The sequence below is a fragment of the Acipenser ruthenus genome, chromosome 10, assembly GCF_902713425.1.
Source record: "Acipenser ruthenus chromosome 10, fAciRut3.2 maternal haplotype, whole genome shotgun sequence".
Lineage (NCBI taxonomy): Eukaryota > Metazoa > Chordata > Actinopteri > Acipenseriformes > Acipenseridae > Acipenser > Acipenser ruthenus.
In genome coordinates this window covers 45,581,863-45,606,862 of record NC_081198.1, presented here as the reverse complement: position 1 = coordinate 45,606,862, position 25,000 = coordinate 45,581,863, and the positions used below count along the sequence as shown (strand labels likewise).

The 25,000-nt window shown below is 33.9% G+C and overlaps 1 protein-coding gene across 1 annotated transcript in view; it reads right to left on the bottom strand.

Annotated features, from left to right (window-relative positions):
- Positions 1-1,731: 1,731 nt before the first annotated feature.
- The window catches only part of LOC117403637 (rho GTPase-activating protein 15-like), a 161,292-nt gene continuing 138,023 nt past the window's right edge, over positions 1,732-25,000 (bottom strand). Inside the window, exons 14-15 of the mRNA XM_034005889.3 lie at positions 22,725-22,830; positions 1,732-3,361 (exon numbers count right to left, since the gene is read on the bottom strand). Of these exons, the coding sequence (XP_033861780.2) occupies positions 3,178-3,361; positions 22,725-22,830 (290 nt within the window). The 3' untranslated portion in view covers positions 1,732-3,177. The remainder of the gene's footprint in view (positions 3,362-22,724; positions 22,831-25,000) is intronic.

Sequence of the window (25,000 nt, the reverse complement as noted above, 5' to 3'; positions counted from 1 at the left end):
TGTGTGTAAAGGTATATCCCTGAAGCTATAAAGAAGAAATATACAGCCAAATCTGACAAACACAGGCATGCCTGTAGTACTTGAAGAGGGGGTTCAGTTGGGGGGGGGGAGGACTTTTGAAATTTTGTAATCTTTGTTGATCTTTGCCAGCCAAACATGTTGCAGCAATTTGTCTGCAAAAATAAACTGAACATAACGTGATTCTTGCCAAGCATACTAATTTGACTATTTATAGATATGAAATTAAACTTCACAGATTTAAAGTGATCATAATTCTGTGTTTAAGTGTTTAAATATTCCTGGCAGCAAAACAGTGACAATCTTTCAAATTGTACTTTATTTCTAGTTTTCCTTCTGTTTTCCTTTAAGGCGACAACCTGGTCAAACTTCTGTTCTGTTGAATTCAGTAGCTTTTTGTTTTTATATAAAATTCATCATTCAGAAGTGTGGCAAGCTGGGTAGAAAATCACAGGCTTATTCTGCCTGAGGTTAGTTACTGAAGTATTTTTCTTTTTTATTATTTTAATTTGCCAATATACCAGCCTGTTGAATAATACATCATTGGGAAACTAAAGCTATATAGATATTCAGATTGCTTTAGAGAACAACCGCTGATGCCCTAACAATAAATGCACATAACAACCACTTAATTTAACACAAAACATAATGGTTTATTAAGTTATTAAATATATAGCACAATAACTAAAATAAATATAATCTGTTAGTAAAAATGCATGCTTACAACAATACATGTATATATTATGCAATTAATTACTGCTTTCAAGTTTGTTTAAAATATTGCCTGAGGTTTACAAAAGTCACTGGGATTGTTATACAATGGCTGAGGGCATCATTGCACAATTAAGGTTTTGTAATAGTTTTGCTTTTACATAAACAAATACTGTCACTATTTGTTTTACTACAGTCTTGGATTTTTTTTATATATATAAAAGTATCCTAGTATACACTGATACAATAAACATATACTCAAAACTATACTTGTATGTGCTATTTTTTATAAATGGTTGTATTCCATTAGGAAAGTAGATGGTTTGCATCAGCTATTGTAAGACTATGCAATGTTTAAGTGGGAAGGTTTGATTCACTTTTAGTGAATCAAACGGGTCGGTTATTTGGATAAGATGCATTTACAACTTTAAAGTTCATCATATAGTCTAATGTACATGTAACCGTACAGTAGAAAAAAAAATATGACAGTTAAATCAGTTATTGTATAATATGCTTGGGAAAAACAAAGCACACATATTCTATAAAGCCCGGAAAAGCATTTACAGCCAGGTTGTTGGCAATCCTTTTCTGGAATTTTTTTGTACAAGTATAAACAAATATGCTATGTTTATGTGTATGCGACCAATATAGTACGCAAAGACTGGACTGAATACGTTATTAAGAAGGTTTCCAAGAATCCTGGTAAAATAACATTGAAGCTATGTATTTAGAATGTGTAATGTGTTATAATACAGATTGTATCTGCTCTTTCTCACTGTGTTGTATACATTTTTGCTGTTTTAAAGAAAAACAGCTGTATGATTCAACTCAGTAATTATCAGGGAGATGAGGGACAGTCTAAGAAAGCTCTATTCTACACAATACAAATAGTTGTATATACAAGACAGAAACTAGTGTATTTTAGCTATAGTGGTACAGAATTTATTATTGGTCACCAATGGACATTAAATGTTAAACAGTGAGTGATCAATGACAAAAAAATATGTTTGTTATAATTTTTATTGAAAAATAAACACACTTATACACATGGAGGTATATTTTATTGCAACAGTAACATTTAAATTCCATTTATAGCTATGCCAGCTCTTAGGGGGTTGGATTTCTAGTCTAATACATTAAAATAAAGCACTCTAATGTGGCAGGCTATATTCATAGACCTTTGTTAGCTAACAATTGATACAAATTGCTCAACTGTATTCATAAATGGATTCAGGTGCAAGAAGAGTCTATTGCATTGGCATTTTATCAAACTATGAGGCAGTGGATTATGCATATCATTGTATATTGTGAATTATGGCTATCTAGTGCATCTGTATTTGCATATCTAAAAACAGTGGTCTGTAAATAGTGCCAAAAATATGTTGGCAAAGTTTATATGGCAGTTTGTTACTCTTATTCTGGGTTTCATCTGCATTAGTAATGCACAGTGGCTCAACTCTGACCTATTATGACTCAGCGTCCCTAAGAATTGGTTTGGTTCAGTGTGATTTGAAGTGGTTAGTTTTAAAATGGGACATTTCAACCCACTGGGACTGGTGTAAAAGACCTTCCTTGCCTGAACCACTGCCTCGATCTCTAAATGCAGACATCTTAACAGTTACGAAATTCACCTTTTCATGGGATTGTAACTTAACTGGGTCATTGTGTTTTACTAATGATTCCTGGAAGAGAGAAAACAAACTTACACTGTACTGTAGGCTATTCACGGTGGTTACAGGCCATGCATATTCATTCATAGTATTGGATATGTAATTTAAAAAATGTTTTTTTTCTGGGAAACGAATTATTATTTTCTTGATAAACAAGAATTAATTGTCCTTTTACGAATCAAGGACTTGATCATCAGTTCATATCCATTTATTTCATTAAGTGTGATGACAAGCCTTTTTACTTCCTAGTACTGTAATATGTTTGAAATAAAAATGTACTTTATAAACTGTAAGAAACTATCATTTTGCATTTGATTAGCAATTCTGCAGCAAACGCTCAAAAGCATGTCATACCCTGGTAAAGTTAATCACAGGCATATACAGTAGCAGCCAACTTAAGCATAAATGCACAAATCTAACAACACTGGAAACTAGTAGATGTAATTGCCATTGGTGAGCAGGCTTCCAAATTACAAATCATTTTAAAAGTCACAATTATCCTTTACCCAAGTAGCTGTGAATGGCGTTCTTGGTGTAGAATTGAGAGAATGCATCCTATATACCATTCAGCGGTTAAGAAATGAATGTAGAGCAAAAGCCATTTATAGTTTTGTGAATGAACAGATTATATACAGCTTTATAAACACGATCCAATACTGGTCATTTATTAAAATTGACAAACTATTGGAATGGGTGATCAAATCAAAATCAAAAAGTGTATTTGTTTTTGTTGTTGTTTAACAAAACTGATGCAATGCTGTTTCCTGAAGTCAGATTGTCACTCATCTGTGGGTCCAAAGATCTCAGAATATTCTGTTAATATCAGTTCGACTATCTGGTTCTGGTATACCATATGCACAGCCATGTTTCCAGTATCGAACTGAGGCCACAGGAGAGTGGGTCCAAACACAATGCTTATACCTTGGGTGGACATGAGATTCTCCGATGCCTTGACAATGATCCTGTTTAAAAGAAAAGTAAATAAATAAATATATATATATATATTAAAAAAGCACTATTAGGGTTTAACTGATACTAATATATATAAAAAAATCTACATCTACATGTATATGATGACATGCATCAAAACACGAATGGATCTGTAATCCAAATTACAGATAGATTCTAATCATGCAGATTGTAAGTGTGGGGAGAAAAAAATTGAATTTGTAAAACAGAAAACGAATTGCACTCTACAGTAAAACACTTATGCATACCAGACATATTTTGTTTTGAAGGGAACGTTGAGAAATCTGTGAATGCAAATTTAAAATGACTTGAGTTAACCGTTTAGCCCTTTCCAGAATTTGGATGAAGATCACAGTTACTTGGACATGGATCTTAGCCCACTACTAAACAATATTAAAAACTGACAAAAGACACAAACATAAAGCAAGCTGTTGAATTCAGTAGCTAAAAGAGGCACACAAAATGTATAACCAAAATTTGGTTCATGTTGGAGGCTGTTATATGTTTTATATCCTATAGCTGTATAGTTACAGTGAACTTAGTACAGTACTTATGATTTGGGTTAGAGTTGCCTTACCCTGACATTGCCTTTCTGTGCATAGAAGAGATAAACAGAATAGAAATGTTTTAAATTTGCCTTAGATTTTGTAAACACTTACTTGTTGCTTGGATGACAGTAGTTTCTTTAACTGAAAAGTAGGATTTTAGGAATGTATACACAGATATAGATCATGTGTGATTTGTACAGGCTGTAACATCTGTATGCATTTTGTAACACCTTTTATATCTCAAAAAAGTGTGGGTAGCATATATATTACTAAAAGAGGGAAAATAAACTTCAAATATTAAACCATAACATTCCAACAAAATGTTTATAAGGAGAACACTAAGCTTTTGTTGCAAACAAACCTGAAAGAATCCAGATGTTTTTTTTTTTGGTATAAAAATAACAATAAGCTGTTGTTGCATGTTTAAAATGTTCCATGTGGTATTTATGGACAAGTGACAATAATTAAAAGAATATTTGGAACCTTTAAGACCAATATTTTTATAAATATTATAAACAAAGGAAGGTATTGCTTACTGTCTATTTGGGTAGAAGATTAATAGGAGGCTTTTCACTTTTAATCAGGATCTTATGATAACTAAAGCAATTTCCAATGGTTACTTTTGCTATTATGCTCTACCCATTCTACCAATTCAATTCCTATACAGTATCGGTAATCTAATTATCCCACTAATGATTTCACCAACAGATCCTATGAGGTTTTCTAGTTCTGTATTTTGGTAGGGATATACACGTATTGATTAGCACCAGCATGATGAGGATGGAATTGAGTACAGTATTCACCCTGTACTGTAATCATTAAATTCAACAGTGATAGACTGCACACATACATACTGCACTGAACAGTATATTGTATGTGGCCCAATGGAATAGGTATTGGGAGGAGAGCAGATTTCTATAGCATACACCTGGCACCCCCTGGGCTAGCTCATCTCATTTCAGACTTATTTCAGTCAAAATAACCAGAGCAGGCAGATAACTTTCAATACCAGAGTAATTATATTACATGACAAATAAGGTTTGCGGCTGAAATTGCAAAAGAAAAATCTGAAAGAACATACTACCGGAAATTGTAATTGATCTCTAAGATGCAAGAGAGAGTTTAGGTTTGCTGTTTGTTGGAGACGTCTGGTGCTGATTGAATAATACAGCAGTTGGGCAAAGGTCAAAAAAATATATTTAAAGGTGAACATGTATGTCAATCTTTACAATACACGATGGTGGATCAGTAGCAATCCACTTCAATGTTTTAAATTTCTTTCATTTTCCACTATCCTGCACATTTACAAATATATGCGGTGTGTTAAAATGACGAGATCTGGACATATTTATATGTTTTTAAATGTGTTTCACAAAGAGAACAAATAATACCATATATACATTTCACTTAAATGGAGAATACATAGCTGAGGTGCACCTTGAAAATAATAAAAATAGGCAGTTACATGCAATTATCAATGAGGATTCAACTTACATGTATGTGATTGTACCCAAAAAACAAACAAACAAACAAACAAACAAACAAACAAGGCAACCACAGAGTAAAATCCATCTACCATTGCAGTATACAGCAAGGCTTTCATTTTCACATTTCTACAGGATTACGTTTTTACAGGGGGTTCCATAAGTATGCAGGTCTATTTTTAGTTTTCAAGTCTATGAAATACTTTGTATTTTTCTGAAAAACAATCAAGGCAGCACCCACAAAGATGCAACTACCGGTGAAAATCCAGCTCTATAAAAAAATTATAATAATCAGATAAGTTTTTAACTACTTCTTCTGTCTGTATATGAGGAATCAAATTAAAATAAAGAAATAGAGGGTGCAGAGTGAACACTCTAACATAATATGGTTTCAATGCTTATTCACTCAGAAGACGGTTATCTCCTTGAATGCTTAATACACTTTCCAGTTATTGCTTAAATATATGGCAACATCTGATAATCAATACTGACTCATAACATGTTAATAATGTTCATGGTAAACTAGGCTCAGCTAACACTGAGAAGTGTGTTTGTTTGTAACATAAATCCCCTGCCATGGATGTAAATACAAAATTAGAGCTATTGGTATAAAAAAAAAGCCAGGACATTTGCAGTATGCAGTAAAAATGTGAGTGTAGCATATGGGTCACCATGGACAGGCTCCTCCATACATCCATATATATATTTAAGTAAAGACACATTGAAATGATTCTCCATAAATTACCTGATTCTGATTCTCTAAATAACGTTGGTTGTTTTACTAAAGTTTAATAAGGGAGGATGGGGCCAACACCAATGCAATATAATTAAACAATACATGAAGCTACAGAATTGTATTAATAATAATAAGGCAATGCTTTAAGCCTCAGAATCTGAAAGGTAAAATAAATGTGTCTTTGCCTTAGCCCTAAAGCCTCGAATAAAAAATACCAACTATACCTCCCAGCTCTGGCAACCGTTTGCAGGAGTTCAATATACAAGAGAACCATATAAAAAGTTTATATGAATACCGCAATTGTAATTGTTCACTATAAAAAAAACTGTTTTATTTATTTCACAGTAACTAATTGCTAATAAAAAAAGCCCTCACAACTATTGTTATTAGGAAGCACATTATCCACGATTGATGACACATGTAACTATCAGTAAGAAAAGCAACCATCGATTGTTAACAGATTTTCTTAAGACTCCCTGGTGCTACTGACAGATAAACCAGGCTTCCTTTTGTTAACAGCTGATTTGAAGAATAATAGTCCAGAAACTGGAATTTAAATCGGGTAAACCGATATGCTGATTTTGATGGTTGGCTTTCTCAGCTGTTATAATGCGAAGTCGGTGAAGAAGTTTGTTTCTATTAAATAGAGGCAGTCTTATTATCTTACAGCTTTGTGTGAAATGATAAATAACAAACTCCTATAGATTATGTAAACATTTACTACTATGACAACTACCACTACGACTAGAACAACTGCTACTAATGATGAGGTTCATAAAAGAGAAGCCAGATTCTTCCCTTTATTGTGACTTAAGAGGCTTGCAGTGGTATTTCACGTTATCTTTAACATAGTTGACATAGGTTTTGTAAAACGAAGAGGAAAAAGGAATGCTTAAAAAATGTTCTGCCCGAGTGAGGCTTTGCTCAGTGACTCCTGCTGTCAATACATGGGGACTTACTCAGAGAAGCCAGCATGCCGCCTCAGAACCATTACAGACAAAACTGGAACACAATTGAAGGTTGTGGTAAGAGGCTTTAGTCCAAGTTGTCAAGGCAAAGACAAAGATGTTGTTTAAACAGTCTGAAAATAAGATCAGTTTTTACTTAACCTTCTACTGTTGTCAATAATTGTATACAAAATATTTAGGCCTTAGTACTTCTGACTTTGTTTTGGTGCAGGAATGACTTTGGTGATGTTCTATGTGAACTACATTTATACACGTATGTAATACACATAACAGGTGTCGCAATACAGCATACAGTATGTGTAATCTGTACTATATTGTCTACACATTTTCAAGAAAGATAGGGAATTGGCTTGTGCTAGTATATTTGTTGTAGATTTATTAAACAAAGCATTTTAAATTGTGACTGTAGATTAACCAAACCTATAGTACCGGTATGTACAATAAAAAAACATAATTCAGTGCTCTTGTCCTAGTCTGAATTGTGTAGCTGCTTCTCTGTAACTTGACATTGGAGGCAGGCTAAAATGGAAACTCTGTAGATTTGTTGGCAGTGGCTGGGGGCCTGGCTTGTTACAAAAGACAGATCCACCAAAATGCCCCAATGGGATATACTGAAATGATATAAAAAAAAAATGTAAAGCATTAATTCCAGAATTAAATAATCAAATAATTCCAGAATTAAGTTTGTGAGCAAACTGAAAACAAATCACAAGCTATACAAGCTTATAGTTAAAAAAAACACATCCCATTTAGAAATGCTTCGATGTAAAATGACTCCAACTCACCTTTACAAGCAATCTGCAATTTATCACCACAGGTTTGATTAAAATTGTATTTCTTAATAGAATCTAACGAGAGTGGTTTTTGAGAATTATTAATTGTGCATGCTTTAAAAGAGCCTTTAATGAGGTTGGGGGTCTGAGCAGAAAGCTGTCAACATTTATTAACAGGTGGTGCTTCTTAATGTTTCTGTCTCTTGTGTTCTATACTTCATTAAAAAACAGTCCTTGTTGATAACCAAGCAATCGAGTTTAACCCCAAAGGTACTTCTAGTTGTAGGGATTCAGGCATCGTATCCTCAGTGCTATTAAATTCCACTATTCCACCTATTCTTAGGTTTCCATCTACTGATTTATGATGTTAAGTATGTAGAACTAAGGCACGGAACAACTTTAGGCTGATATTTTTGTATTGTTGTTCTCTCATCTCATAAAAAATGTGCATAGTGACCTTTGATCAAGGTAGTTCATATGTAATAGGCAATGAATGCTTATACACAATAACATCACTGTATAACTGTGTCATTAGTAAATCCATTTTTCATCATCTGGACAATTAAAACCATACATTTCAGAAAAGAGAGCACTGTGAGCTTTCAAAAGCTCAAAAGTTGCCAGAGAACTCTGACTTTAATTTACAGTACAATACAATTTTAACTTATAAAGCAGCCTTTCATGTTCCACACTGCTAGGGCACAGTACAGGGACCAAGAGAAACCTTACTGTAAGCCAAGGCATAAAATAAGTTTTAAGCTTTGATTTGAAAATTTGAATAGATACAGAATATATGATATCCCTAGGCAGAGACTTCTTCAGTTTGACTGTTTAGCAGCTGAACGCACTGTCCCTGTGGGATCTGGGTTGAACTGAGCATTAAGTAGGCTGGCACACAGTAGCTTCTAAGTAGAAGCTGTGATGTAAAGTGATACAAATTCATAAACAAAGCCCTTCAGGGCTTTATAGGTGAGAATAATCAATTCTTTACTAGACAGGCAACCAGTGCAGTGCAGCCAGAATTGTAGTAGTATGATGATTTGAATTAGTGCTGGTCAGCAAACAGAAAGATTTTGTACCAGCTGTAGGCTACAGAGTGTTGTACCAAAAATTAGCTAACAAAAATGTAACTGAGATCGTTCGGTGCTATTTGCACTGTGCTAGTATCTTATTCACAAGCATTTTAATATGCACACAATATGTGGAGTTGGTTCTCACCTTTAAGTATTAACAGTAGCTTTAATGTCCTTAGAAATAAAGCAAATTTGAGCTTTAAACTTTTGGCTTAGATCACCCCTGATCATCTAAGACAGTGGTTCCCAACCTTTTTCAATGTAGGGACCACCTTGGTGTTTTTCCCACGGACCGCTTGTCACACATCTTTAACAACAGCATTTTTAAACTAATTTGTATGTGTATATGTGCAAGTACATGTAGAAAGTAAAGTATTTATATAATGTACCTAACTCAATAAGATTCTTAGGCTTGAATCTTTGCTACCAATTCATCAAGGAATTTTGTCATTTTATGTTTTGAAAGTTGCTGATGGTAAAGTTCCTATTTCTTTTGTTTAAAAAAAGGTTTTTTTCACATTCTGAATGCTTTGTAGGGCATTACAATTTTGCAGGATTAAGAGTTTTGTTTGACAGAACCTCCTGACAAATAATGCACTTGGGCTTGTGTCGTCCTCGGATCCAGTAAATGTAAATACCAGTGCTGGTCCCCACAACCATTACCTCGTGTAGCAAATTAATCTATCTATTTCTAACACAATGTATTGCACTCGCTGAGTCGCCATAACTACTGCACATCCGTAATAAAAGAAAACAGATAAACGGGAACAATGCAGACTACATGCATATCTTATTATATATATATATATATAACGTGGTTAAACCTTTCAGTGGGATGCTCCCCCAGGATCATTTTTTTTGTTGCTGTAGTTGACTCTGTTCCTATAAAAATTCACTAAAAAATCAATTTTGTACAGTAGCATCTTGAAATTGGCATCAGTTTTCTCAGAACACTCTGGGGAACATTACAAAGTACTTCAGAAACCATATAAGCTTTTAGGGATTTTTTTTCAAGATGGTATTCCTATTTTGTTTTATTATCATGTATTCCGTTTTATTGAAACATATTGATGTTTGAGCAAATTACAAGACATATTTGTTTTCACCTGTGTGATTGGAATGACATAATTAGGGCTTCTGTTTTTTGGTTTTAACCGATAAAACTCGATAAAACACCCCCCGGTACAAAAAAAATGAAATCGGTGGACAGCCAATAAACACCGGAAAACACCGGAAAAACTGTGGAAATGGTTAATCAAGTCACGTTGACTTTACCCTATTCCCATTAAAAAATAAAACCTACTACAAAAATAATAATAAATACATTTCCCAGTGCTGCTGGGCAATGTCCCGCCTTCCTGACTTGCATCTATCATTGATTTGTTCTCAATACTTTAAACTCGCCCCAACTAGTGAATGACAGCACATTCCTACATTTCTATTGGAGACTCCGCTTGCAAGATTTAAAACGAGATTACAATCAGGATGGAGGCTTGTTAGCGGGATTTCAAGCTGTATTACAGTTAAGATACAGAGGATTTAAAACAGAATTGTGGCAAAATGTACAAAAATGCCTCCAGACAAAAACCCCAGAAGAATGTGCCCGTGACCATAGGGATTTCATTGTGAAAGACAGCAAAGGAAAGAAGGTACAACTTAAGTGTGCAACTACTGTTGAGTATACATATACAAGACATATTACATGTTTATGATCAGGGTCTTTATAAGCAATAATGGACACTACTCTCGATGACCGGTATTTTCTCAAAATAAATATGTATAAATAAAATAATAGTTCATTCATTCCATTATTATCAGTAATAAAGAATGTGTTGCTTAGAACTGCGTAACCGAATTTTGGAAGTTGTGTGCGGACCTCCTGGAGTTTATTCGCGGACCACAGGTTAGGAACCACGGGTCTAAGAGATGTTTCAAGGTCACAAGCTTGAGAGTGCATAATTATAATCAATAAAGTGTGTGAATATGCCCTATGGTTTCAATTTAGGTTTACAATATGGTATTATCTATGATATGAGGCAATTAAACATATGATAATTTGACAAATATGGGTCCTCTTGGATGATGTTAGTTAATTCTAATTGTCTACTTGGTCTAAACTAACCCGTATTACAACTAAGATTTTTCAGTGTCTAAAAGGCTTTGTCAAAAGTTGGTAAGTAGAAATAATTTTTTGGCTTGGCTTTTTCTGCCAAATAGTGTACTATTTGTTATACATAACATGCACTTTTTATACATTTTATGCTAAGGTGCAAGTTATATACTAGAAGAGATCTATATCAAAAGGTTACAGGAGTAGTCTTTGTAAAAGACTGATATCTCAAGGTAGGCAAGTGTAACCTAATGTGTGTTTAGTCATTATGAATAGAGCCTTGCTAGTCTTTCAAAGTAACTACAAAATGTACTCCAACATACACACATTGAACTGAGTAAAAAATTGCAGATTGGTATAGGTGACACTAACTATTTCTTATGGTTTTCACATGGTGCATGTCTGTAATTCACTAAAACATGTTAGTCTATCTGGGACATATTAGAGCTAAATTGTTTGCATGGAATTCACTTGAAATTAACAGAGAGAGCATCATCAGATGCTTCTAATGCAGAAGAATAACATGCACATTGAGGTATGCCATTTTGTGACATCCAGGATTCTGACATTGACCTTACCTTGGTGTCAACATATTTATGAAAAGGTCAAAATCATGCTGTTCTAATGAGTCATTGTGTAATTGGTTGCAACCAAATAGTACCTCAAGTGGCACATGGTGCCTGTCAATAGAGAAATGTAAATGCTAACATAGGTGATGTTGTGCTGGTTCTATATGTCTGTTTCATCATTGACAGTTATTGTTACTATAAAAAACTGCATGAACACCTTCAGAAATCGTGTGTATACATTTTTTTTCATTCTCTACATAGACCTGTTGTTTAATAAGAAACCTGTTCCTTTGCTGTAAAGCAATCCATCAAGCTGTTTCTTTTTTAATTTGCTTTTTAGTGTTAGGTTTCAAAGTCTCAAGTTTTGCAACCAACATTCTAGAAAGTCTAGTTAATTCTTTAAAGCACAATTATGCTTGCTATTTACTCAAGCATAACATCCCAAAACCCAAGAATGCAAAGTGAATTGCTTTTAACGATGACCCTGCAAGCTTTAGACAAGTCATAGAAAATATGTGAACAAGGAACAGTGCATTCTGGTCAGTGTCCTAATTGAAATAGTTTTTTAATCAAATATATTCAAATATAATATGCTATTTAACCCCACCTGTTTACAAAAATAGAAAGAACATTTTTGAATAAAATGTAAAATGTCTGATCTTTGTGCTTAACACAGATCTACTCGAACCCAACATGTGTTTAAAGATCTTTTGTTCAACAGTATTATTACCATTTTTGCCAGTGCTTATTTTGGATACTATCTTGCCTGCATTCATTTACGCAGCATGCCTAGGCAGACGCACAGCTTGAGATAAGGAAAGTAATTCCACAATTCCCATTGTTGATTTAGGGTTAAACACACTTTCTTTTCCATACATGGTACTATACTACAAGAAAATACATGATGCACTCTTCTTTGATTCTTGGAATACCCACAGTACTTCATGAACATTGGCAGAGGAACTTCTATTTCAAACAATATCATATATCATACACAACATTTTTCCTCAAATTAAAATTGTAGTAACTGTAGACAATTATATTCATTTCAACTTTGAAATCAGTATTTTGCATTTATGAACATCTAGTGTGCCTCCTGACAGATATAATCACTAACAGGATAAATAATAATAATAATAATAATAATAATAATAATAATAATAATAATAATAATAATAATAAACTTGCACAATAGTACAAAAACTGCTTTAAAGGGGGTTAAGAGAAGGTCAGTATATATACCTAGCTAGAGATGGTTGAGGTTGAAATACTTCCATTGAACAAATGTCTTTAGGCACTATGCCCACAAAAAAGTGGAAGAAAACAGAAAGGTAACAACCTCAATATGGCAAAATTAAACACTCAAATTGCTTGCTCAATCTGACCTATGCCAAAATGCCTTTGTGGGATATATCGCAATAACAAAGGTTAATTGATTCCAGGCAAGATCATCAGTTGCAGGTGGAAACTTAATAACAGGATGTTTATTAATGAATGTTCATTAATCAGCATTGACAATAGCAATTATAGTATCAACAAGTCACACGGGCGGCACAAAGTAAATACACAGCTCTAAGCTAAAATGCTTAATCTCGAGAAAAAATTGAATGGATGTCTCATTTTTACTTCACTTCACCTAGTTTTGCAAGTTGCAGTAAATGAGTACAATTAAACATCGGCTTACATAATAAGATACAAAAAGGGGTCGAGGGAGGATGTTACCGTAATTATTAGTATATAACATATAAATATTAACGTAAAATTAGTATGTTTCTTATACAAAATAGAATAAAATTAATTAATAAAGAGCAGCATGAAAGCTATATACAGTATATATATATATATATATATATATATATATATATATATATATATATATATATATATATATATATATATATATATATATATAAGGTCAAAGAGCCAGCTGCCCAACATTTCGATATGTTGTACATATCTTTCTCAAGGGTGCCTGTGTTTCAATCAAAACATTGGAGGTATTTATAGGTTTTTGATGGCATGACAACTACTTGTTATTGTTTATATTCAAATCCATGATTTATTCTTACATGATGTAATGGTGTTCTATACATTGTGAAATCATTTTTACTTCTATCTTTAAATCTGTAGTTTTAATTAACATTATATATATATATATATATATATATATATATATATATATATATATATATATATATATATATATATATATATATAGGTTGATTAGAAAGTAAGTTTACCACATCAATGATATGGTGCATTGATGTGGTAAACTTACTTTCTAATCACCCTGCATATTTATAAAGACTGCTGGGAGATATAATAGTTTCCAAGATAGCTTGTATGGCTTCCTTTCATTTTCTCCTGTGGAAGTGCGGTCAATGTCACCCACCTTTAAGAAGGTTGCTTTTGCTCTACCACTTATAGCTTGGAAGAACAGAAGCAATGGAGTGTTAATTTGAATGCAACATCAATTGCCATAGTGCTAGTTACAAACTGATTAATGCTTAACTAAGACATTATGCATTAAATCCCTGCAGCACACAACCCTGGAATGATCTGCGAGTCCAATAACTTTAAGTCATTTATTTATACAGCCATGTTAACAAAAGGAGCACAGATTTAAAACATAGGCCTTAACCACTGCACTGACTAGATGTTAATCAAACACAATCTCATTTTAACACACTCTCATACTATATATATATATATATATATATATATATATATATATATATATATATATATATATATATATAGTAGTCAAGAGTTTACATACCCCAATGGAAATTTATAATTTCTCAAAAACAAATAATTATAGGAAAAATCTTTTGTAGCAAAAGTTTTGCTTTTGTGGATTAAAAAAAAAACAATAAATAGATGTCTACAATTATTTATTTCAGCAATTTTTTTTGCAAAACTCCAAAAATGCTAATTCAGAAGTATTCATACCAAGAAAAATGAAATGAATAGCTAGTTGAGGCACCTTTAGCAATAATAACCTCTTTTAAATGATTGGGATATTTGTCAGTGAGCTTTTGGCATGATTCTTTAGTGATTTTTGACCATTCTTTAACATGCACAGCCTTCTTCAACTCATACCAAACATTTTTGGATTTAGATTGGGACTTTGACTAGGCCATTCCAGAACCTTGATTTTATTCTTCTTTAATCATTCTGAAGTAGATTTTGATGTGTGCTTTAGTTCGTTGTCGTGTTGGAATGTCCAGTTGCACTTTAAAACAAGTTTTGTAGTGGAGCGTTTCAGATAATTGGCCAATATCTTTTAGCTCCATAGAAGGATATTACCACTTCCATGCTTGACAGTAGGTATGGTGTTCTTTTCTTTGTACGTCTCACCAGACTTTTTCCAAATGTAACGACTATCAGCTTGACCAAATAGCTTGAGTTGTGTTTCATCACTCCACAAAACCTTTGACCAGAACTCATATCCATCATTCAAATGCCATTTTGCAAACTTTAAGCAATTATCCTTGTGACATTTTCCTAAGAGTGGCTTTTTCCTTGGCCTGCGATCATTGAGACCTTCATCATGCAATACTCGACCTATGGTTGAAATGGAAACCCCAGTCCCACTTGCAGCCAATTCAATTTGAATATCTTTGGCAGTCAATCTCAGATTGTTATTAACCTTCCTCACAATTCTTCTACTTGTTCTTAGTGAAAGAGCCTTTCTTCCAGAATGAAGGAGCGTTGTGACAGTACCATGAGTCTTGTACTTCTTGATAATAGAAACAATAGTTGTAATTGGGATACTCAAATGCTTGGAAATCTTGATCTACCCTTCTCCAGCTTTAATACAATAAATCATTTTCTGCCTAAGGTCTTCAGATAGCTCTTTACTTTTTTCCAAATTGACTTATTGGTAATGACAGCAATCATCCTATGCCTAACCCTTTTATACTCTCTAAGAATGTTCACCTACAAGCCAGCATTTTCTAAAATTAGGTTCTGCATTATCATATTGAAATTTCTACCATTTTGTAGACAATACGAGTTTTGCAAAAAAAAAAAAAAAAGCTGAAATAAATAATTGTAGACATCTATTTCTTGTAACTTTTTTTCCTCATCCACAAAAGGACGATGAGGCTGTGTGGTCCAATGGTTAAAGAAACAGGCTTGTAACCAGGAGATCCCTGGTTCAAATCCCACCTCAGCCACTGACTCATTGCGTGACCCTGAGCAAGTCACTTAACCTCCTTGTGCTCCGTCTTTCGGGTGAGATGTAATTGTAAGTGACCCTGCAGCTGATGCATAGTTCGCGCACCCTAGTCTCTGTAAGTCGCCTTGGATAAAGGTGTCTGCTAAATAAATAAATAATAATAATTATTTGTTTTAGAGAAATTTCTAGAAATTATACATTTCCATTGGGGTATGTAAACTTTTGACTACAACGGTATATATATATATATATATATATATATATATATATATATATATATATATATATATATATATATATATATTCCATAAAACAAAACAAAAAAACTGGATACACAGTGGTAGCCTAAGTGCATTCAGTTTGATCAGATAAGAAATTGATATCCCAAATAGAAGCTGACATGCATTGCTAAAGATGCCAATGGTAATTAATTAGCATCTAATTTTGAACAGGGAACAACAGGATATAGGAGTTGGTGCTCAATGCTACTTCCCCCTAGGCTCTCTTTATTAGGGTCAGGATTAAGGCTCCTTGATCTGAAGGCCAGTTAATAAACTGAGGGGGGCACATTGACACACACATTTTCATGGTACATCTCTGTCACTGTTTGCACTGCCTCTGGCTACCATGAATGTTCTGAGCTTCATGGTAGCCATGTAAAGAACAACATGGACACATACAGCTTAGGGTAGGATGGATATTTCCATGGCAGCACACCAAACCCAAACATGCTCAGCCCTTATATAATAACTTTTTAATATGATTCTAAATTGTAGTACAATAGCATATTTTATACAGTGTATCAAAGCATATTGTTTAATATCACAGCTTCATAAATTTTAAGATACTTACATTATAGTAATAATAATAGAAAATAAAAAAAATAAATAAAAAAAAATTCCCAATTACAGGGATAAAATAATAATCAAAAAAACATAACTGAGTTATCAGATATTGTTACCTAATTCAATTTCTTCCCATTATGAGTTACATTTTCAGAGCAAATACCAAATGGAGCACAATGCTGATCAAACTTTCCTGACAAATACAGAATAATCAATCACTTTACTTAAAATAAATATGTAATTAAAAAAGACTGATAAGCAAATATTCTCCTTTTTTTCAAACTAGATCAGAAGAGAGGCTTTAGAAAATGATTTTAATGATTTTTAAAATTACTTTAATTATCCTGTTCTTGATGTCCCTTTTCTGCAAAACTGGATAGAGCCAACTAGTTATTATTTATTTATACATTTTTTATTTATTTATTTATTTTTTTTACCAAGCTTAGCCTTGAGGAAGGAGCCAGAAGACTTTGCAGCCCCACACACTGGCTAGAGTGGTATCCATTCTCATCGCCTCCCGATAAAAAGGATCAAAATACCAGGGCTCTGAATCACAACATCCCTGATGTGCATTTGTGAAACAAAAGGGCAAGATTTATGTTTTATTTGTCTTATGACTAGAGATTGGAGGTTCTTTGCAAAACTGTTCTGGTCTTCTGTCCAATCACAACTTAACTTGTTTTTTGGCATCATTGTGCTTGATGGATATTCAATTCAGAAATGTAATTCCCTGTCAAAATGCTTAGATGGTATAAACCTATTGGAGGTCTCCGAAACTAAACTGGCTATGAATACAACAATGTGTGTGAAGGACTTAAGTACAAGAACAAAAATGAAAGTGTTCCCCATAGAGCATTTATCGTATTAATTCTGAGCATGATACCTTCACTAACCTCATGTGTGCCACTGTGGATGACAAAAACCCATTGTTTAAGTCAATGTGGTGAATTCTACTAAAAAAAAAAAAAAAAAAAAAAACTACAAAACTACAAAAAACACCACTCCCAATACACCCACGGGAGTGGAATAAATAGTACATGGGGATGTGAAGGTACAGTTAAAAAAAATCTGGTTTCCTTGACCACATCATCGCAATACGGATATACAACTGCTTATTGAATCCAGGCTATGCAGATCAGAAAAAAAAGAATACTGGCTCCATAAAGCACATTGCCAGCCCACAATAAAGAGCGAAGACTTTTACTGTGTCTGGTATCTAAGCCAGGGTAAAAATAGAGCCCCTCAAGTGTAAACTTTCATACCATTTTTTCTGTGCAGTGAACAAAGGAATTCCAAAAAACTGTCACAATACTTTTGTCAGATCACACACACGCCCTAATTCAGATTTTCCTCATTCTAATCTTTGCCAAATCATATTTTTTTTTGTGACTGTGTACAAAAAGATGGTGAAAAGCGAATTAATTTTGTACTGACTGAAGGAATAATACATATTATACATTCATAACTGATACATACAATTATTGTTGTTAGCTACTAACTTTAGAAGGTTATCTTGTGGTCACAAAAGGAAAACAATTTATGCTGTCTGTGCTTTATGAAGAAATTAAAATGCACAGAATAATTATGAAAATATAGTCTTTGAGGTCTAAAAGGTCTCCTTTTCTGACATGACAGCCAACAGAGCTCAAGCTTGTGGAAATTATTTTGATTAAAAAGGTAACATTTTGCTCCAAAAGAAAGATTGCGAATCTCCATGTTGAATTGAATTATTTGTTTTACCAAAAAGGAGAAAAACACTATTGAAATGTATGTTTATTTAAAAAAATAAAAAAAATAAAAAATATGCCACAGTACGTTTAATTTATACATCCAGAAGATTTCAGAATGTCACCTAAATGTTGAACTAGGTGTTACTTCTACTTAGAAATCACAGTGAACATCTATCTAGTTATTAAAAAAAAAGAAACATAATAATAAACGTATCCAGAGATAATTGTCCAAGACTTTCTCTGCACTGTCAGTGGAAAAAGTAGGTCTCAGGAGAACTTTAAAAACTATAATCCTTCTCATCACTTGAGCATGTGCCCTCCAGAGCTGGTTTTATGCTGCTAGACGCAGGGAAAAAAACATTTCACATTCACAGATGATCCTAATTTGGTGCGGTTTGGAGTGTAATTTAGATCAAACGAATCAATGTAAATGAGTCAGGGTTTCTTAATTAGGTGCCTCTGAAGAGAAAAAGAAAAAAAAAAGTTGGACCACATCAGTAGGTGTGGGTGTGGCGCCCACAGTTCTGGAGTTTTTCCTATATACATATCCCAATACCATGCTGTCATACATGCCAGTCTTTTTTATTATTATTTTTGCTTCAATAAGGCAAAATGAATAAATGTGCAAAGGGAACAGACTTTAAGACGCTAACTAAGATTGGTTCTGAGAAGACACTGTCTTTTAGCTGTGATTTAGCTGTCTCTTTCTACTAGATTGCCAGCTGTTTTTTGTTCTTATTTCAAACTGTCAGTGAGGTCGCCAAATGTAGTTTTATCTCCACCTCTGAATTCACCTTTCATTTCAGCCAATGCAAGAGGCACCGGGAGAAGTTCATGCTTCAAGATGAACGGAAGATCAACTGGCCTCCCAGCCTCATAAGCTGTGATGAGCCTCTGTAATACACCTCTGTCAGCCTTGATTACCTTCTCTGTTGACGTCTTTGACATCTTCACATTATACAGGTCACTGAAAGTCGGAGCATTATTATCAACTTTTGGTGATAAATCACTGCAGGCTTTCCATCTTCATTTCGCACAAACTTCATGACCTGTTCCTGTCCAAGTCTTCTGGCATTACAAAGTGATGTTTGAATTTTCTCAGTAGCAAGGTCTTTGGTGGCAACATTTTGTAGCGTCCCAGGGCTGGCATCCCATGTGAACACGTTGAACATTGTTAGTATACAAAGAACAGCTTCCTCATCCTCTCTATCTCGCTTGCAGCGACTGGCAGACAGTTCAGTGTGACCCACAGGGGAAGGATAAAGACCAAACATTGCAAGCATTTTCTGTGTGATGTCAGTCCTCCAGTGGTAGGAAAGGGCCCATCGCTGCAAGGCTGAGGTTTCATTTGTGATACCAACAATGCCACCAGAGTCCTTGCCTGTGCCAACAATCCACTCTTGGGTGTGGTCTGCATCCACTTGGTTAAACTTCTGCAGCAACCTCTTGACGACAAATTGACCTTTATGAAAAGCTGCTTTGACTTCTGCTTGGAGCTGGTTCATTTCAGCAATGAAAATTGTAAGTGACTTCAAGTAGTTTGTGTGGTCGTTCCTGGCACCATCTCTGAAAGAGCGTAGAGATAAAGATCCCACTAGCCATTACTAATTGCCTGCGTGAACATGAGCAGTATACAAATCATCTCCATGTAGCTCCACCAGAATGCAAAGTTCACATTCTCTTGAATCTCAATGTGCACAAACTCACTAATGTAGTGCTGGGTATTGCCTGTAGTAAGCAAAGAAAGCAATGCCTCAGTGTTTTCAGAAGTATTTGAGAGATGTTGCACAAGCTCCTGGTCCTGCTGGCCAATGTAAGAGAGGAAATGTGGGAGCAGGATATGCCACAGTGCCTGATATGGCACTTATGGATCCTCATACCTTTAGCGTAAGTTTTTCCTTCCATTACTTGAAACACTGAGCCTTCAGCCAACACTCCACTTTCAATCCAAGTTTCAGCCAGACCACATCCTGCCATCTGCTGACCGATTGTCTTCAGGTAGTTCATAGCCAGATGGAGACCACCCATTTTCAGCATTATGCTTTCCTGAAATCCTGGTGTGGACCATTTCAACTCCAACAGCTTACAATACAGTGATTGGTCTATAGTCAAGACTGCAAAATTTTGTTTAAGTTGATCTGCTACTGATTTTTTGGACATCGCTACAGTTTCAAAACATGCACCATTATTTAGTTTGACCTCAATAACCCCATAAAAAGTTTCTTGTTTAGAAAAATAAATGTTAAAATGTATTAAATTTGTCATACATTCTTTCATTTTCCTTCCCAATATTTTGTTACCATTTTGTAAATTTAAATTGTGGACATTCCTACACTTACAAAACATATTCCATTGAATGACTAGACAACAATAACCCTATAAAAAGTTTTGACATTTTAACTCTAGCTGATCTAGAACCAGAGAAATCAAAGTTTATTTATTTGGTGGCCATCTTGGTGGCCATTTTGAATTTTGAGCTTCAGGCCCAAAATCTGGCTTGGCAACAGAGATTACCCCCAAAACACCTGTTGCCAGCTTGTTACATGATTTGCCTCTTGCATTGATTTCTAGGCCCTTTTTAGAAAATTCTGCCTAGACTATTAAGTAACTTTGGGGTTCTTTTTGATAAAACTACAACCACAGTCTGAAGACATCAAGTACTAACTGCCATTTACAATGGGTGAGTTAGATGACAGTCTGGACATATCTGGGGTCTATTAGCATTGCTTGGAAACATCAGCCATTAATAGACCACTGACTGGCTTTTAGAATTAGTTTTATTATACTGCAAGTGTGTAAAACCTAAAATGGATCGGATTACATCTTTCATGATTTTTAGTTTAGCCAAGCAAGAGATATTACATATAATTCCAATCAAGTGGTATTAAGTAGTGTTGAGGAACAGGAGTATAGTACATCTGCTTTGTGTCCAATTTAACTATTGAAAATGTTAAAAGCTTATAGTTTCTATTGAAAATGATTATCTGAATAATTATTTGAACAGAAATTAGTTAATATGCACACATATTACATAAAGCGCAACTGCACAAAAAAGATGAAAAACAACAGAAATTATTACAAACTTTTGAACAGAAATATATATTTACTTTATATTTTAAAACACGAATGATATATTTAACATATATACATAAAACATATATTTACCATATATCTCTTTTCAGATATTTTATATATTTTTCAGATTTAGAAAACGGGCCAATTTTGGTGTATTAAAAATTTATAAAATATCTTGATATATTTTAATTATATTCAAGAATGATGTTGGGAAAATATAAGTATCATACATTTCTTATTATATAGTAAAAATATATTTTTGTTCCGTATGGGTTGGACAACCATTCAAAGACACAAGGTTGATACCAGACAGATATCTTGGCAAATTTGGAGCTTATGTTTGTTGAGTGAAAAGAGATGATTGACTTGGTAATTGTAACAGTGGTCACCCATTGATTTTCAGTCCTCCTAATTGATCAGTGGACTGCAGCAATAAAGCAACATACAAACAACTAAGCATTTTCCCAGTGACACTGTACATAGTATAATATTATAAATTGATTTTGTTTAGCACATACATTGTTAAAGCAGTACCTAAATAGTGTATTTATTTTTAGTTTCTTGGACTTATAACATTAATACTTACTAGTACTTACAAAATGTTATGTTTCTGTATAACCAAACATTTCTCGACTGTCAGTTATAAGACATGAGTTAATTAGTTTTTATAATCTGACGATGTCCAGATAAAAATGTATACAAATACATCAGTGCAACACAGATTATGCTCTTTGGTTTGACATACCATTACGTTATGATGCATGAGTGTTGTTAAAGAGTATGTACTAAAGCCTGCCAGTCCTAAGGTTAACGGAAACAACAATATGTATAGGTCTTAAGAAGTTAAGAGAATACAAGTGCAAGTTCACAAGATAAGGAAAAAAGAAAAAAACCTGAACTCATGTCTTGCAAAATGGACAAGTTTAATCTACACTAGGTCTTGCACAAACTGCTAGCAGTCATATAGCCTGAAATGATGACCACTGTCACTGTGTCCCTGAGCTTAACTGAAGATATTTTGACACAGTTGTTTTATTTATTGAATATTGTGATTTGGAACATTGTTTGTTTGTTATGTTCTGTATCTTCTGAAAGATCAATTCAATATATAACAAAATATTTCTGTGCTTGGAACAGTACAGAAGGAGGTGAGTTTGGGTCTGGGTTTCGATACAAATTGCTTTCCCCAATACCTTGTATAGAATTGAAATATGTTTCTCTATATTAGTAATACATTCACTACAGCAATACATGAAACTTACTTTTGAAGATGTCTGAAAAGAACTTTCATTGTGTCATGATTAGGCTTCGGGAGCTGAGACACAAGCTTCTTTATAGACTGGACGCGTTGCTGGTAATCCTGTGTTTCTGTAATAGAAAAGCAACACAAATGAGAAACTTACCACCATACTGTAAGTGACAAGGTATCAGCACATTTTTAAACACACAACACAATCGTTATGTATTTTATTTCACCAGTGGTATATGTACTATATAATATGACTTTGTAAACTGGTAGGTAGTTATTATATAGAACAATTGCAGTACAGATAATGGTCAACACAGTGCTGCAATGTGTATTTTGTGCATACATCTATTAAGGTTTTATTTACAGTATGCATTTGTGTACCAAGACTTACTTTCTGTTGTTCTTTGTTGAATATTTGTGAAAACAATCAGATCCAAACATTCTGTAGAACCAAATTATTTAAATTTTGTTATGATTTTTGAGTATGTATCACAGAGTATAGATACACTTACTGCTGAACTGTCTGTTCTCCACTAGCTCTTTTGCGTTGTGAGTAAAGATTAAATAAATAGATTTAACTATTTGTTTTTATGGATGCGCAGTGCGAAAGCATATTACACATTGGCTAATAGTTCATAAAACGAAATAAATACATCTCAAAGGAGCACACTCCTGAATGAAGGAGATCCATTACAATGGTCATGCACACCAACAATATAAGAATGTAAACACTTTCTGATATCTAATCTACATATCAGTATTAACTAGGTGAAAGCAGGTACTAACTTTATAATCTCTCTCTCTCTCTCTCTCTCTCTCTCTCTCTCTCTCTCTCTGCACTATATAAATCAACCAACAAAAAGCCTTGTATTGTGAAGATATTAGACAAGTGCAAAACTGTTCACAACTGACTTGAGTCAGCATTTGAAAACCTCACAAGATAAACACCTCTGCCGATTGCTCTGGCATTTATCTGTGCCCAGATATTATTACAACGAAGAGGGGTATGGTAGCTGTTATCTTCGAAAAAGAGCCAACTAATCTTAATGGTTTGTTGTAAAGTAGTTACCTGCACTAGACTTACATTTATCAAGATCATTTTGCACCGGGCCCTACACAGCAAAAGGTCTTTTATCTGGATGCTACATCATTATGAATTATTGTTTGCAGCTAGGTAGAAAATTGTACTTTCTAGCTACCTTTTCTGGTTATAAATCAACCATTCACCCACTCAAAGCTGCTGAGCCTCGTTTTTTTCGGCACTGCTCTGCTCTTTTGGAAAAACCACAAACAGTTCTGCATGGTAAATACATGTTATTTTTCAAAAGCTCAATTTTAGAAGAGCACGAATTACAAGGGAACTGCCAAAAAATGAACATTGATAAAATCACCTTGAATTATTCTTTATTTTTTAGGATAATGGAAAATAACATATTTGAGGTGGTATTATAGTGCTGCAGAAAACACATTGGCTAAGAATGCCTACGTGGAGTAAGCTATTTACTGTAACCTTCAATTTACATATAACAAAATAAAAACAAAACATCTGGCTGAATACTGCCAATAATTATAAAAACATGTTCCCAAAATATGTAAGAATGTTGCACAAACTTAAAAACAAGAATATTGTGAATCAACATTCAGTGAAAGATTAAAGCATAGCACTGTACTTTTCATGTAGACTCTAATCTTTCTAAAAGTAAAATTGGAACAGATCCACCTGACAAATATTTGAGGCTTGCAAATACCAATAGTGATAGGCACCAAATAATGTTGTATCAGTGCAGTGGTGGTAATTACTGGGTTAAATCTGTACCTGTTTATTTCTCTGTAAAATCAAGTAGTAATTATACCAAATCAGCTAAACAAAATGATCAGTACAAAGGTTAATGATAGGGAAGATGTGAGAAAGCCAGAATTAGTCATCTTTGATGCTTATTTATATTTGTACCTAGTGTAAATGAAAACATCATACACGCTCATATATGCCACAAGTTCTTTATACTCTTAAGCGTCCCTACATAAAACGTACAACTGACAGCTCTTTGATGGATTAGAAACAAAGGCTAAAGGTAAGGAGGTATCAGGGGATTGACTGTCCATTTAGCCTGCCAGACATTCATATTATTGTATATTGCAGAATCAGCTTCTGGAATGTATGTGCACATTTACAAATCCATAATATGTTTTCTCAAAAATTGACAAAGAAATACTGTGTACATGCAAGGCGTATTACAATTCAGAGTTTCCTGTCTGCTGTCTTTAATTTATATTAAATGAATTTCCAGC